Source organism: Seriola lalandi, unplaced genomic scaffold (genome assembly GCF_002814215.2).
Source record: "Seriola lalandi dorsalis isolate HSWRI2012SDOR001 ecotype SW California unplaced genomic scaffold, Sedor1 jcf7180002054778, whole genome shotgun sequence".
Taxonomy (NCBI): Eukaryota; Metazoa; Chordata; class Actinopteri; order Carangiformes; family Carangidae; genus Seriola; species Seriola lalandi.
In genome coordinates, this window is record NW_019525331.1 from 47,509 (window position 1) to 60,752 (window position 13,244).

A 13,244-nucleotide genomic window follows, 5' to 3' on the forward strand; every position below is an offset into this window, starting at 1 on the left:
GGTGGGGGGGTTATACTGTCCTGGAAACAAATAAAACCATCAGACACTGCAGATAAACACTATCACCACCATCATTATGAGGGTGTGTTTAAGTTTCTGTAAACCAGAGGAAAAAGGAAATTTACTGGAAACTGGTCTCTTTCCTCTCAGACCCGAGTCCAGTCAAAAATGTGTCCGTTTAACAAAACACAGTAAAACAGACTTCACAGGTCAACACGTCCGTCTGTTTAATTCAGCAAATAATTCACTATCAGCACGTAACTGGAAACTTAATGGATGACTGATCAATCAGATCAATCGTTCAAGCAAAAAGATTTTCTGATTTTCCCTGAACCTGAATATCTGCAGGACAAAACAAGACATTTGAAAATGAACCCTTGAATTTAAATGGACATTTTACTAGAAACCAAACAATTAAGACGGTAACATTAAGACATTTATAGTTAAATAAAACATTGACTGTAGTTTTAATTTAAACTCATTTCTACATGGGAAACGTGAGAACACAGTCAGGTCTAAAATGCTTTGTTTTCTGACAGTAATTTGGTTCAAACTGGATGCTCAGCTTTCACAGAAATAGCATAAGTTAGTGATGAGTAATGCTTAGTTTGGACTGTGGGAGCAACACACACATTCTTCTTAACCACAGACAGTAACTGTGCTGTTACTGTGTGATTCTAATGCCCTCTATTGTTATCTAATACTCCTTAATACACAACACACTCCTACCTGCGAGGACTAAAGTATTTAGTGAACAATCAGTTCCTGTGTGAGAGGTGTGAACAGCGGACTGAAGAACAAACAGTTCTAATAGTTTTATACTCCACAAAACTAATGACATGACATTAGATTTAAAGAACAGAATTTGGTTTATGGTGAAAAGTTCCTCTATTTTACAGCTGGAGAATCAATCAATCAATTTATCTATCAGTTCTAATGCTTATAGGTAGGTTGTTTCTCGTGAGCAGACTTTCAGACTGTAAAGAACTAACGACATGTTTATACACCAGCTGACGACGGAGGAAATGTCAAATTTAAAGAGTTTTGAATATTTCTTTGGCCTCGTGTCGTTTCTCACACTCCTCACTAGAAAAACAGACTGATCTGAGAAAAGCTTCAGACTGACCTGAGTGTTCCTCATCACCACCTCACCTGTGCAATAAATGACCTTCAACAACAAGAGGTGATGAAAAACTGCAAGAACTTTGAATAGAATTTGGTGCAAGGTGATAAAAGTCTATTGATCCTCTACCGATCTTAAGACTCTGCTTGATCAGTTTATTCTTGTATCCAGAATTGAAGTATTAATTATAAAAAAAAAACCAGGAAGCTGAGATTTAATAGTTAAGTAGGTTTCACACCAGAGGCCTCGGAGAAGAAGTAAAACAGAGAAACATGAATAGACAGTTTTCTTTGTTCTTCACTAAAACTAACAAACTGAACATCAGGTGAGAGTACAGGTGTTCTCCCGTCACCTGCCCCTTAGATGTGCAATAAAACCCCTAATGTTACTGAAATGTTGATTTTAATCTGTGGACCTTCTCCAGGTAAATCCTATTTGATCAGTCGTTTTTCTTCTTCTGGACTTTATAACATGGTAAAACATTTCCAGGTTTGCTCCTCAAATATCTGGAATTTTGAACAGAATTTGGCGTAAAGAAGTAAATTATCCGGAGAAATGATGTGGACAGTAAGTTTATTCATGGACGTGGAACTGAAGATCAGGCTGCAAATAACAAGAAGAAAAACTGCCATTTTATTTTCCAGCAGGTTTACATGACAGAGGCCGAGGAGAAAATTAAAATCAACAGAAATTTGAATTAAATTTGTGGAAAAGTGAGTTTTCTTTATTTTCTTCACCAGAGAAACAGACACATTAAACACCTTGACTCCAGTGTTTCTCATCACCACCTCACCTGTCCTTTACCTGATGTTACTGAAATGTTGATTCTGCTCACTGTGTATCTTGGACGCATATCTGTGGTAGTTAAGTAAATACTGTTTGATGAGCCGTTGTGATTATAGGACAATCTAAGGAAGACTGGACTGAAGGGTTACTAACATATGAAACATTTTCTAGGATATTTGCACCTTAAAATCACTGGAATTTAGAGCAGAATTCGGCGTAAAGAGGTAAATGATTCATTTAGACATTTTCCTAGTAAAAATAATACCTCTTAGCAAGTTTGTTCATGTTCACGGAATTGAAGATCAGGTTGTAAATAACAACTCAGCATTTTATTTTCAAGCATGTTTACATGACAGAGGCCGTGGAGGAAATTATAATTATAATATAATTTGGCGTAATGTGGTAAATTATCCAGCCACAAATAGAGATATTTACTTATTTTATAACAAATCCTTTAATACATTAATACTGCGGAATTTAAAGGTGGGTTGTTCATAACAAGAAGAAAACCTACCATTTTATTTTCAGGCAGGTTTTCACACCAGAGGCAGAGGACAAGATTTAAAGTGATATAAATCTGAATTACACGGTGAAAAGTGAGTTTTCTTCATTTTCTTCCCCAGAGAAACGGACAGTTTAAACACCAGTGGACAGCACAGGTGTTTTACCTTGTCTCCGGTGTGTGTCGTCACCACCTCGCATGCGGGCAGTAGAACCCACCTAATGTCACGTATCCGGGACATGGAGACTGATAAAATAGGACCACACGTACCTGAGTGTCGGTGTCGGAGCTAGCTGCTAGCAAAGCCAAGCCAAGCCAAGCAAGCCAAGCCAAGCCAACCAGACCAGACCAGACCAGACCACAGCCGCTGGTTCAGAAGCGGCGACGCCAGTTTATCGCCCGTGTACAACAGTCCGACATGTCGGCGGGAACAGGGACGGTCTGGATCCGCAGAACGGCTCCTCTGCTGCGGGTTCGCTCCTGCCCCGCTCTCGGTCCTCTGGCTAATGGCGCGTGTCGCGGCGGAGACAGACGGAGGGTCCGACCGTCAACCTGTCAGTCCGAGCTGAGGCGGCTGCTCTCCGGGCGCCCACCGACAAAAACACCCGACTCACTCCCGTTTCCCGCGGAGCCACAAAAGCTCCGTGTGTGTCCTGAACACGGTGTCCGTCCGTCAGTGTGTGTGTCCGGGACAGCAGAGTCCACCGAGCCGCCTAATAACCGATATCACCATAAACACAAAAGAAGCATTTCCAGGAACTTTCCAGGAATACCGTCACGTGGTGCAGAGAGCCGCGATTTAAGGTGGACTGACACACACACACACACACACACACACACACACACACACACACACACACACACACACAGGTTCTGTCAGACATACATACTGTATTTATTACTGTATTTAAATGACAAATTCACTGGAGTTGAGTCAGGGTCACAGAGGACAAACGAGGGAAAGCAGCCCCCCCCACCAACACACGCACGCGCACGCACGCACACACACACGCACACACACAAACACAAACACAGGTACAGTTAAAGTTGTAAACAACGTGATTTTTTTCACTTATTCTGACTATAAGGAAAACAGTTTTGTTAACTTCCTGACTTTATCAGGGAAATCAAGTCCCTCTGTCACTAAAATTATATGTTCTTTAAATCTATTAAATCTATTTGTTTTTTTTTAATTATTATTATTTTTCTTTTTTGTTGAATTCTTATCTTTTTCTTTTATTGATTGATTGGTTGTAAATTTTGCAATTTAAATAAATGTAAGTAGAATTAAAAAAACAATGTTCATATGAATACACTTAGTTGAACTTTTAAAAAACAAACAAACAAAAAACAGGAATGTGCTTCGTGGTTCTCCTGAAAGATTCAACAGATAATGGCAGATCTTTCATCTGACATCTTTCTTTGTTCACCTGTTGTATTATTAATCTTGTCATTGTGCTTTATTTATAATGTTTTACTCAGATAATTAATTATTTGTTAATGAATCCTGCGATCCAGAGCGCAGTCCCGCCATCTACCGGACAGCGGCCTGTGTTACAGCACGGCGCCGACAGGGGGCAGCACCGGCTTTAACCAACACTGACAGAAGCACCGAAGAAGAACTGCAGCGCGGGCTGTTTGACTGTTTGCTAACTGCTACGGAACATTTAGCGGCTCCTGAACCGACTCGCTCTCTTAGGTGAGTTATATTTTACTGTCCTTTACCGTAAAACCGCTTTAAAACTTAATGTTAACGTCATGTATTTATTATTACAAACTAGATTATTGAGAGGCGGGTGATATTATATTCCGGCTCTGGGAGTCGTACAGTCGGAGGAAACGAATTAAGTCTTAAATCTGTCACTTTGTTTACCTGCGGTATAATGTTACCTCTGGTATAAAGTTACTTCCGGTATAAAGTTACCTCCATGAGACAAAAGACTGTTTAAGACATTAAGAATGAATAAGGTGCCGTGTTAAGCTGTTACTTTTCTCCTGTAAAGCTAAATCCGTGCACAGCGCCAAAGTTATGAGAAACAGCCCACTTTATTAGGTAAACCTGTATAATCTAATACAATCCAGTAGATCCCACCGTTACAGTTTTTGTTGTCATTGTCAGAAATGTGTAATGAATCCTCATAGAGGTCATAGTTAGTCATAGTGTTTCTAATATTCTGAGTAAACCAACTAACCAAGAGCTCCGTGATAAACAGACCTGGGTTTACACATTTCTGACAATAAAGAAACCTGAACATTATAAACCTAATGAAGACGGATGTAATGACACAGCTTCTGTAATAAATTAGCATTCTGCATAATTAGTAGTTCTGATAGTACCTCTGTACTTTTCCTCCTGTCCTGTAACCTGTAATGAAGTGTTTTCCATTGTTGTGTTGTGACTGACTCACAGTGAAGTGCTCATGGAGTCCACAGAGAGCAGGTACGCTCACCTGCTGCAGCCCATTCGAGAACTCACCAAGAACTGGGAGATCGATGTGGCTTCAGAGTTAAACGACTATTTAGAAGAGGTGAGGTTTGTAGCACTGACGTTTCCAACTTACTGTTTATTTTGTTTTGATTGGGGTTAACAGAGATAGAACCCTCTCTCTCTCTCTCTGTTGCTGTAGTTGGATGAGATGTGCATCACGTTTGATGGAGGAGAAATTAGACTGAACTTTGCAGAAGCAGCACTGCTGATCCAGGGCTCAGCCTGCATCTACAGCAAGAAGGTACAACCACAGGACAATAACACATTAAAATAAAGTGTCAGTGTGTTTATCTGATCCATAAAAATCTCATATTGTGTGTTACTGTGTGACTGTTTCAGGTGGAGCTGCTGCACAGTCTCGTTTACCAAACTCTGGAGTACATCAATGACAGAAACAAGAAGTAAGAGTCAGTCTCATCTAATGATCTGTGCTGCTTCACAGTAAAACGACAGACATTTCTTCTAGTTTAATGGTTGTGTTTGTGATAGAAATGTTGTGACGGAGTCGTTTCTCTGACAGACGTAACAAACAGGCGGCAGAGTCTCAGGAGGGCGACGCAGACGCAGCAGCGAGCGCCCACGACGCTGAGGATGTGGCAATGGTAAGAAACAGCAGCTCAGCTCAACCAGAGGAGGAAGTTTAATTAAATTGTATTTAATCTGACGAGAAACTGAAATTTTAACTCACACACTCTGAAAACATGGAGTCAGTCTCGAGCCCGGATCAGCATCAGAACCAGTCTGACAGATTCTTCTTTGTCTCTTTTAGTTCACTTCCCTGGACATCAACGTCTCAGAGAACTCACAGAGAGGTGACTCCAACACGGTCAGTTCATCCTCCACTGACACTGAGAGCACACTCTTCTTCTGCATTTTAATGAGTCACTTCCTCTCTAGTTTAATCTGATGTGTATCTGGTCTCTGGTCTTCAGACTGTGAATGTGGCTCCTCTTCCTCCCGAGTCTCTGATTCCTCCTGAAACCCACGAGAAGCACAAACTTCCTCTCATCAGGTCAGACTCTACAGATGTTGTTATCCTTTCAAAATAAAGGGACAACATCTGTCTACACAGGAAGTGTTTCAGCTTCAGATAATAGAGTGTGTGTGTGTGTGTGTGTGTGTGTGTGTGTGTGTGTGTGTGTGTGTGTGTGTGTGTGTGTGTGTCAGCTTGAAAGGTGAGGTCCTGTGCAGTCAGAAGGACTTCAGGATCAACATGTTCCTCCCAGGAGACGAGGATCTGATCCTCCTCACGCTCAGATCAGGGTCCAGGTTTCTACAGGACAGTGAGTCTCTGCAGCAGCAGGAAGGTGAAGATGATCTTGTCTACTGATAATTATATGTAATGTTTCCATGATTCCAATCTGTGAAGCGGATCAGTTTAAATTATTGATCTGATGTGGAAGTTTGATTAGAGAATGTGATTAGTCTTTGGTTGTACAGTGACGTGACGGAGTGAAATTTAAAAATTCAAGTTTTTTTTGTTTATTTATTAGTATAAATATTTCAAACTCGGTGGCTGCTGATTTTCCCAGGCTTTTTGTTTATTTATTTGTTTGTGATTAAATGTTGTCTGGTGGTCCAGGTGCTGTGGCTCTGGTCACAGGTGAGGCTGCAGCAGGTGCAGCTGATGTGGGAGACGATGGAGGGGACGCTGCAGACAACTTCCTGCCGTTAGAGGACAACAACATGGAGCTGGACCAGGAGCCAGAGGAGCACATCGACAGGCAGCAGGTCTGAGTCCTTCATCTTAACTCTGTTTAATCTTACTTTATAACTGAGGTCTGTCAACATGGTGCATTCAAGTGCACTTATATCTAGAGGAAAACTGACTTCAGATTGTGAATGCAGGACTGTTTTCAGCTACATGGAGATTTAACCAACACGAATATATATATTTTTTAAATCTATAAACCAATGCATTTATAGATTCAGAGTTTCCATTAGTACACATTGAATCTACTGAGTTTTTCTCACTGTGGTAAACTGTTGACGTTTGTCTCAGGCTCCAGGTGAAGGCCGGATGATTCGAGAGAGACGACAGGTGGAAACTGAGGAGGAGGCGCCGCCTGCTGTACGATAACTCCTCTGTGTTATTCTAGTTAATTCATAATAATTTATTCTCATATTAGAACTTTTTCTCCTAAAATCATCACTTAAATATGAAATATTACAATTTTCTTACTTTATTCAGAGATTTTTTATTTCTTTATATCAACCTTTGATGTAAAGAAATTGCAACTTAATTAAATACTGTGACTTCTCTCCAGATCACAAATCTATCCTTTTTAAAACATTTAAACTAATATTTTGAAACTTCACTTTTCATCCTCCGCCAGTGGCTCTAATACAGATCAAATGTCTAAATCTGCTGTGAGAAGAAATTGGTTTCATCTCTGCAGTTTATTATTTGTGGCTCTCAGGTGAACCTGTGGATGTTTCATGACCCGTACTCTGTCGTCGGGGAGGACAAACCGTTTAAATCAGGTGAGCATCAGGACTCAGGTGTTTTCACTGAGGGAGGAGTCGCTCTCTGTGCTGACACAGTTTGTGTTTCTCCTTCAGGGAAATGTTACAAGGTTCCTGATGGTCTGGATGACGGAGGGAAGAGGAAAAGGAAACGACCGTCGTCACTTCAGGACTTCAGGAGCTGGTTCAGAGGAACCTGTGAGGACACAGTTGATGTGTTTGATCTGTTCTAGAGCTTTAACTGATGATGAGGATGATGGGTTTTTGTTTTGTGTTGTAGATGATCCTCCTGAACACAAGCTGAAGAATGGACCCACATTTACAGGTTTGCTCCTCTTGCTTTCTGTCAACCTGTACTTCTTATACTCAACATAATCTGAATAATATTTCAGATCTACAAACTCCATCTTTGTTCAGAGTTCAGACGAGTAAAATGTGATTTAATGATTCAAACAGATTCAGGTTCCGGGAAACGAATCTGAGAAGAGTCTGTATGTTTCAGACCAACAACACAAACTGGAACTTTAACCTTTAACCTTTAACTTTAACCTTTGCAGAATGCAAACGTGCCAAATGCGACTTTTAAATAGTTGAGCTAAAACCCTGTTTCATTGAATCTGTGATGTGGAAGTGAAGCTGCAGCCTCATGTGTCTGCAGACCTGAACTACATTTATCTGAGCACGATGAAAGACAAACTGAAGACCAGGAAGAGGATCTTCAGGAAAGCAGTGAGTGTGTGTTAGAGAGTGTGTGCGTGCGTGCGTGCGTGCGTGCGTGCGTGCGTGCGTGCGTGCGTGCGTGCGTGCGTGTGTGTGCGCGCGCGCGTGTGCGTGCGTGTGTGTGTGTTGTTTACCTGGAGCCTTTCTCTTTTATACTCAGGGCGTGGTGGTTTCTGATGACGAGCTGAGGAGAACCTTCCTGCAGCTGGAGGAGGGGCCACAGCGGCAGGGGGAGGAGCCTGTGGAAGGATTCAGACACCCCGACCTGCTGGGTAAAAGATCTCCACTCATACACTCAGCTTTCAGTTTTTACACCTGAACTTCTTCCTGCTGTTCTGATTAAAGTTTAAAATAATCTTTTAAAGGTGGAGATGACGTCAACTCAGACAACGAATATGAAGCGTTTCCTGATGACGTTCCAGCTGAGTTTGGACCAGACGTCATATCACCAGGTAAATAAAACACCTGAGAGTGGCGGGACAGGTGTGTTGAGCCGTCGTTAGATTGTTTCAGGTTGTAGATTTAGTTTCTGGGAGTTTTAAAGATGTCAGTTTGTGGTGATTATTATTTTTTGTCTGTGCAGAAGCTCCGAGAGACGAGCTGAGTTATGAAGATCTGGTGAAGCTGCGTGTGGTACGTCATCAACACTCTGTCATTCACTATTCAAACTGCAGTTTGCTGCCTGGATGAACAGAACCAATGAACCTTTAAAGACCTTGTTTCATTCACTTTTATCAAGTAGTGACACAGTTCACGTCCCAATACCTGCAACTATGGAGCTTTACATTAAATCAGTGTTAAAGAGAGAAACACTGAGGAGCTTCAACATCGAGAGAAGAGTCTGTTAAACTAAATAAATATAATGATAAAGCAAGTCTTCATATTTTTTAAATGTGTAGAGTTTCAAACCTCTAGATCTTTATTGTATGAGCAAAAGATTTGAGCCATTTGTATTGAAACTTAGAATTTGTATTTTACATGTATCATCTGTTAGAATATAGAAATACTTGTGTTCCCTGGCAAAGCACGACATTATATTTCTATTTGAGGTGTATTTTGTTCTTCTTGTGGAAATGATGTGCAGCCTGAAGTAACAGGAGGAAGTGGGAGGGAGGGGTTTCCACAGAGAATAAATAATAAATCAAATATATTCTGTGTAATAAAAAGAGCGTAGAGAGTAAGTGATGAAAGTTGTGTCTGTGGCGTCTCCAGGAGCAGCTGGTGGTGAACTGTCAAGGTTACACTCAGGAAACTGCTCTGTCCCGACGGGTTAAAGACTGGGAGGACATGATCCGACCTCAGCTGGTTCTGCAGGTAACACCCACTGGAAACCAGTTCAGACTGGTTTCAGACCCTGACTTCTGCCCCCCACCCCCGCGTCACGTCCTGTTGCTGGTGTTTTTCAGGAGGAGCGTCTGGCGTTCGACATCCACGACTACGGAGACCGGATCGTCGGAGCGTTGAACGGCGTCGGTCAGCGCAGACCGTTCTCCTCTATCGTTCACGGTCTGGACAACTTTGAAGCCTGTAAATATCTGCTGGCTTCACTGCAGCTGGTAAATACGACACACTCAAATACACACCACTCATTCTACCAGCACGACACCTGTGTCTCGGCCGCAGACAGACGTTATGACTGACAGGTGTCTGGTTCTCAGGCCAACGACTACACGGTGGAGATCGACAGTGCCGAGGGTCTGGAGGAGAGTCTGGACTCCATGGGACTGACCCTGCTCAGCACTCACAGAGCCACAGACAGATTCAAGACCATGACGGCTTTGACCTGAAGCAGCTGAGTTCACACTGATGCTCACACACATTGAGCTTCACCTCTTCCTGTCTGCTCCTCTTCTCCTGGACTCCTCCTCTACTGCATCATGTGTTGAATCTCATATGAGACTGTAAATGTCCCTCTCTCTGGGAAATGTGCTGACGACGTTTGTCTTTTTGAAATATGAATCTTTGTAATAAATAAATATGCATGTTGTAAAAACTGATGGTCGGATTAATCATTAATCATTTGTTGATAGAGCCCGGTCCAAAACTAGTGCAGAGTACAAGATGTGACTGTTGTCACGGCGACGTGTTGATGTGTTATAATAACTAATAACCTCAAACATTAGACTTTATTTTCATTATCGATTAATTATTTTCTTAATGAATCGTTTTGCTTTTAAATACCAGAAAAGTGAAAAATGTCTCCAACAGTCTGAGATTGTTTCTGTTCGACCAACAGTTAAAAAAAATAGGAAATATTAAAATGACTATCAGCTCTAAGAGAAGCAGCTGGATAATGTTTGACACTTTTCGTTAGAACTTTTTCCGATAAATGGATTATGGATCAGTGGCTGCAGCTCTACACGGGGCTGGTGTTCGGAGGTCATGTGGACCCAGTGTCGGTCTCCTCGTCAGATCTAAGAGACTTTAGTCTGAACTCTTGTCTTCTGTTCATTTGAACAACGTGTGTTGCTTTAAAAAAGAATTCAAACTTGAGGTTTAATCTTTATTCGTGGTGTGTGCTTCATACAACATAAATGTGATGTGATCTGGGGGAAGGTCCAGGAGCTGCCTCAGTCATTCATGTATATAACATTTCCAGGTTCCAGGAGTCTGCAGCGTTAACGTTTCAGTCCGGTTCCTCAGAGTCGGATGTAGTTCTTGATGTGGTTCCTGACGCTCTCGGTGATCTGCTCCTGGTCCTTCGTCCTGTTGTAGTAGTCCAGAAACAGCCCGTCAGGACTGATGAGGTAGATCAGGATGGTGTGATCCACGATGTAGTCTCCGTCCTCGTCTTTGGGTCCGGGGCTGGCGTACACTCTGTAGTCTTGTCCTGCGTGTTTCACCTCCTCTGACGTACCCGTCAGTCCGATCAGGCGGGGGTGGAAGTCTTTGATGTATCGGGCCAGCGCCGGCACGTCGTCCCTCTCCGGGTCCACGGTGATGAAGAGGGGCTGGACCGGCGGCAGCGAGGCGTCCCGGTCCAGAGCCGACACCACGGCGCTCAGCTTGTCCAGCTCCTCGGGGCAGATGTCGGGGCAGTGCGTGAAGCCGAAGTACATCAGCACCCAGCTGCCCAGGAAGTCCCGCTTGGTCCTGCGCTGCCCCCTGTGGTCCAGGAGGCTGAAGCTCCCCTGACCCAGAGCCACCCGCTGCAGCTGCTGGATCCGCTGCTGCCGCAACTTCTGCTGCTTCTCCGAGTACACGTACAACCACACGGCCAGCAAGCCGCCGCCGAACAGCAGAGTCACCAGCAGACGAGTCCTCAGCTTCAGTTTAGCTGCAGAGGGGGACGGGTCCCGGCCCTGAGACAGGAAACACAGCTGAGTCCTCAGAGGAAGACGAGGAGGACCTCCGTACAGTCTGATGTGGGGGGTCTCTGAGGACACGCACGTCTTCTGGACGTGAGGAAGACTTCTCAGGAGTCTTCCTCCTCCACGCAGTCCACTCACAATGAACCGCAGCCCCGACATCTTCAACTCAACGTCCTGCAACACAAACAGACGCTGTGATGTCATCAGTGATGAGGAAGTATCACGGTCCTTTACTGAAGTCCAGGTAACAGTAAATACTCTGATACACGTAACAGGCCTGTACTCACGCCAGTACTCCAGTTAAAGTTTCTATAGTTCTCATGATGCACAGTGGACCCTGTCAGTTAATTCATTTGACAATATTGATTTGATATTACTGATAAGTTTAAGTAAGAGCTGGTCAAAAACATTCCAACCATTGATTATACTGTTGGTAGTTTGATCAATAACAATAGATCATAAAATACCAATAAATGGGTTGAATTAATTAATGAATTGTACTAAGTGAACATGGTCTCAAGTTATTATTAGAAACTTCATCTCGTGGTGTAAAACATCATGTTACCAAACACTGTTATTAACCTTATTAATAAGATTAATCAGCATGAATTGATCTGTGATACAACACACTCCATATATATATACATATAAACACCTTTTATATCATTTTATTTTTCTGTACTCATGTCTCACTGGTAAATGAGATCTTGATCTCGATGTGACGTCATGATTAAATAAAGTATATACAGTATACATATTTACCGTACTGATGGAAAAATTAGGACATCATGGATTTGTAGAGATGATCAATAGTACATTTTGAAGTTAGAGAGCCGTGAATAACAGAAGCCAGAAAATATCCTCACTTAAAAAATGAGGAAATGATTTCCATAACAAATAAATTAGTTTTATATTTCATTTATTTATATAAATATATATATGTAAATTATTTTTAATAAAAAAAAACGTATTTTATATTCTTTTCCTTTTTGATAAAAATAACATAAATTGTAGTTTTTGTTTGTTTGATTGTTGAATAACATTATTTCTGTCACCTGTTAGTGATGATAGCCTATCTTTAAACCCGCCTGACATCGACTCAAGAAGCTCACCTGTCCTCAGGTGTTTCATATTCCTATCATGCATTGGTTAAATTAAGTTGATTTACACCGATACCCCCCCCCCACACACACACACACACACACACACACACACACAGACAGTTAGCTTAACGTTAACCGGTGACTGAAGGTTAACCGATCCCGCTGAGTGACGTCAGACTAACCTCCGGTAACCGCAGCCTTCGTTAGTTAAGTGCAGACGCGGGAAGTTTATGTGTAGAAGTGTTCACCGACCTGTCGTCTTCAGCCTCCGGAATCACTCGTAACCGTCAAACTGCCGGTTGTGAAACACATGAACCGCATTTACATAAAACTAGTTTCATTTCACGTTCTCTGATTCGACAGAAATAAATACAAAAAAATATATATATTTCTACCGGTTGTAAAATAAGAAACGTTGGAAATCCACGTAAACGTAAAAGCAAAGTTTCCCTCTCTTTTTAAGCTTCGTTTGTTTTTCTGTTGTTCAGTTTCTGGCAGCAGATTCGTTCATGTCCCGAGCTGTGAGGCCGAAACCCGCCGCAAGATGGCGTCCGCATGAAACACTATAACAAACAGCAGTGGTGGTCAAACACATTCATTTATGATTGATTAAGTTATTATTAAAGTTATGAAGTCCATGAGCTGTTCTCATTCAATGAATGATGCATTTTATATAAATAAAATAAACGGAAGACGATTCATGAGAAACTCTTCACCACAACAAGGGGACAAGATATATTTACAT

At 42.1% G+C, this 13,244-nt stretch overlaps 3 protein-coding genes across 4 annotated transcripts in view; 1 reads left to right on the plus strand and 2 right to left on the minus strand.

The window, feature by feature from the left end:
* Nucleotides 1-2,743, minus strand: part of socs2 (suppressor of cytokine signaling 2) — a 6,579-nt gene extending 3,836 nt beyond the window's left edge. Inside the window, exons 1-2 of the mRNA XM_023425423.2 lie at nt 2,682-2,743; nt 1-20 (exon numbers count right to left, since the gene is read on the minus strand). The gene's annotated coding sequence lies outside the window, so the exon portion shown is untranslated. The remainder of the gene's footprint in view (nt 21-2,681) is intronic.
* Nucleotides 2,738-10,082, plus strand: ncaph2 (non-SMC condensin II complex, subunit H2). Its single transcript, XM_023425421.2, is given in 22 exon segments — nt 2,738-3,215; nt 3,930-4,110; nt 4,822-4,939; nt 5,039-5,140; nt 5,239-5,300; nt 5,420-5,501; nt 5,669-5,725; nt 5,832-5,911; nt 6,067-6,206; nt 6,482-6,630; nt 6,902-6,970; nt 7,320-7,383; nt 7,462-7,563; nt 7,646-7,690; nt 8,024-8,094; nt 8,246-8,357; nt 8,451-8,537; nt 8,669-8,718; nt 9,298-9,399; nt 9,492-9,641; nt 9,744-9,854; nt 9,857-10,082. Coding segments are annotated over 20 exon segments (1,779 nt in total). The 5' UTR covers nt 2,738-3,215; nt 3,930-4,110; nt 4,822-4,831; the 3' UTR covers nt 9,893-10,082.
* Nucleotides 10,083-10,574: 492 nt separating this feature from the next.
* Nucleotides 10,575-12,826, minus strand: sco2 (synthesis of cytochrome C oxidase 2). Of its 2 annotated transcripts, none has more exons than XM_023425436.2 (2): nt 12,682-12,826; nt 10,575-11,570 (listed from the first exon to the last, which is right to left on the minus strand). In XM_023425436.2, exon 2 carries the CDS (start codon nt 11,553-11,555, stop codon nt 10,725-10,727), a length of 831 nt encoding a protein of 276 aa, XP_023281204.1. In that variant the 5' UTR covers nt 11,556-11,570; nt 12,682-12,826; the 3' UTR covers nt 10,575-10,724. The 2 variants fall into 2 exon arrangements, with proteins under 2 accessions (XP_023281204.1, XP_023281205.1); XM_023425437.2 differs by having other exon boundaries at nt 12,752-12,824.
* Nucleotides 12,827-13,244: the final 418 nt, after the last annotated feature.

Bases quoted from the DNA above. Each gene is read 5' to 3' on its own strand.
- sco2 (XM_023425436.2), bottom strand. From the start codon at position 11,555: ATGTCGGGGCTGCGGTTCATTGTGAGTGGACTGCGTGGAGGAGGAAGA.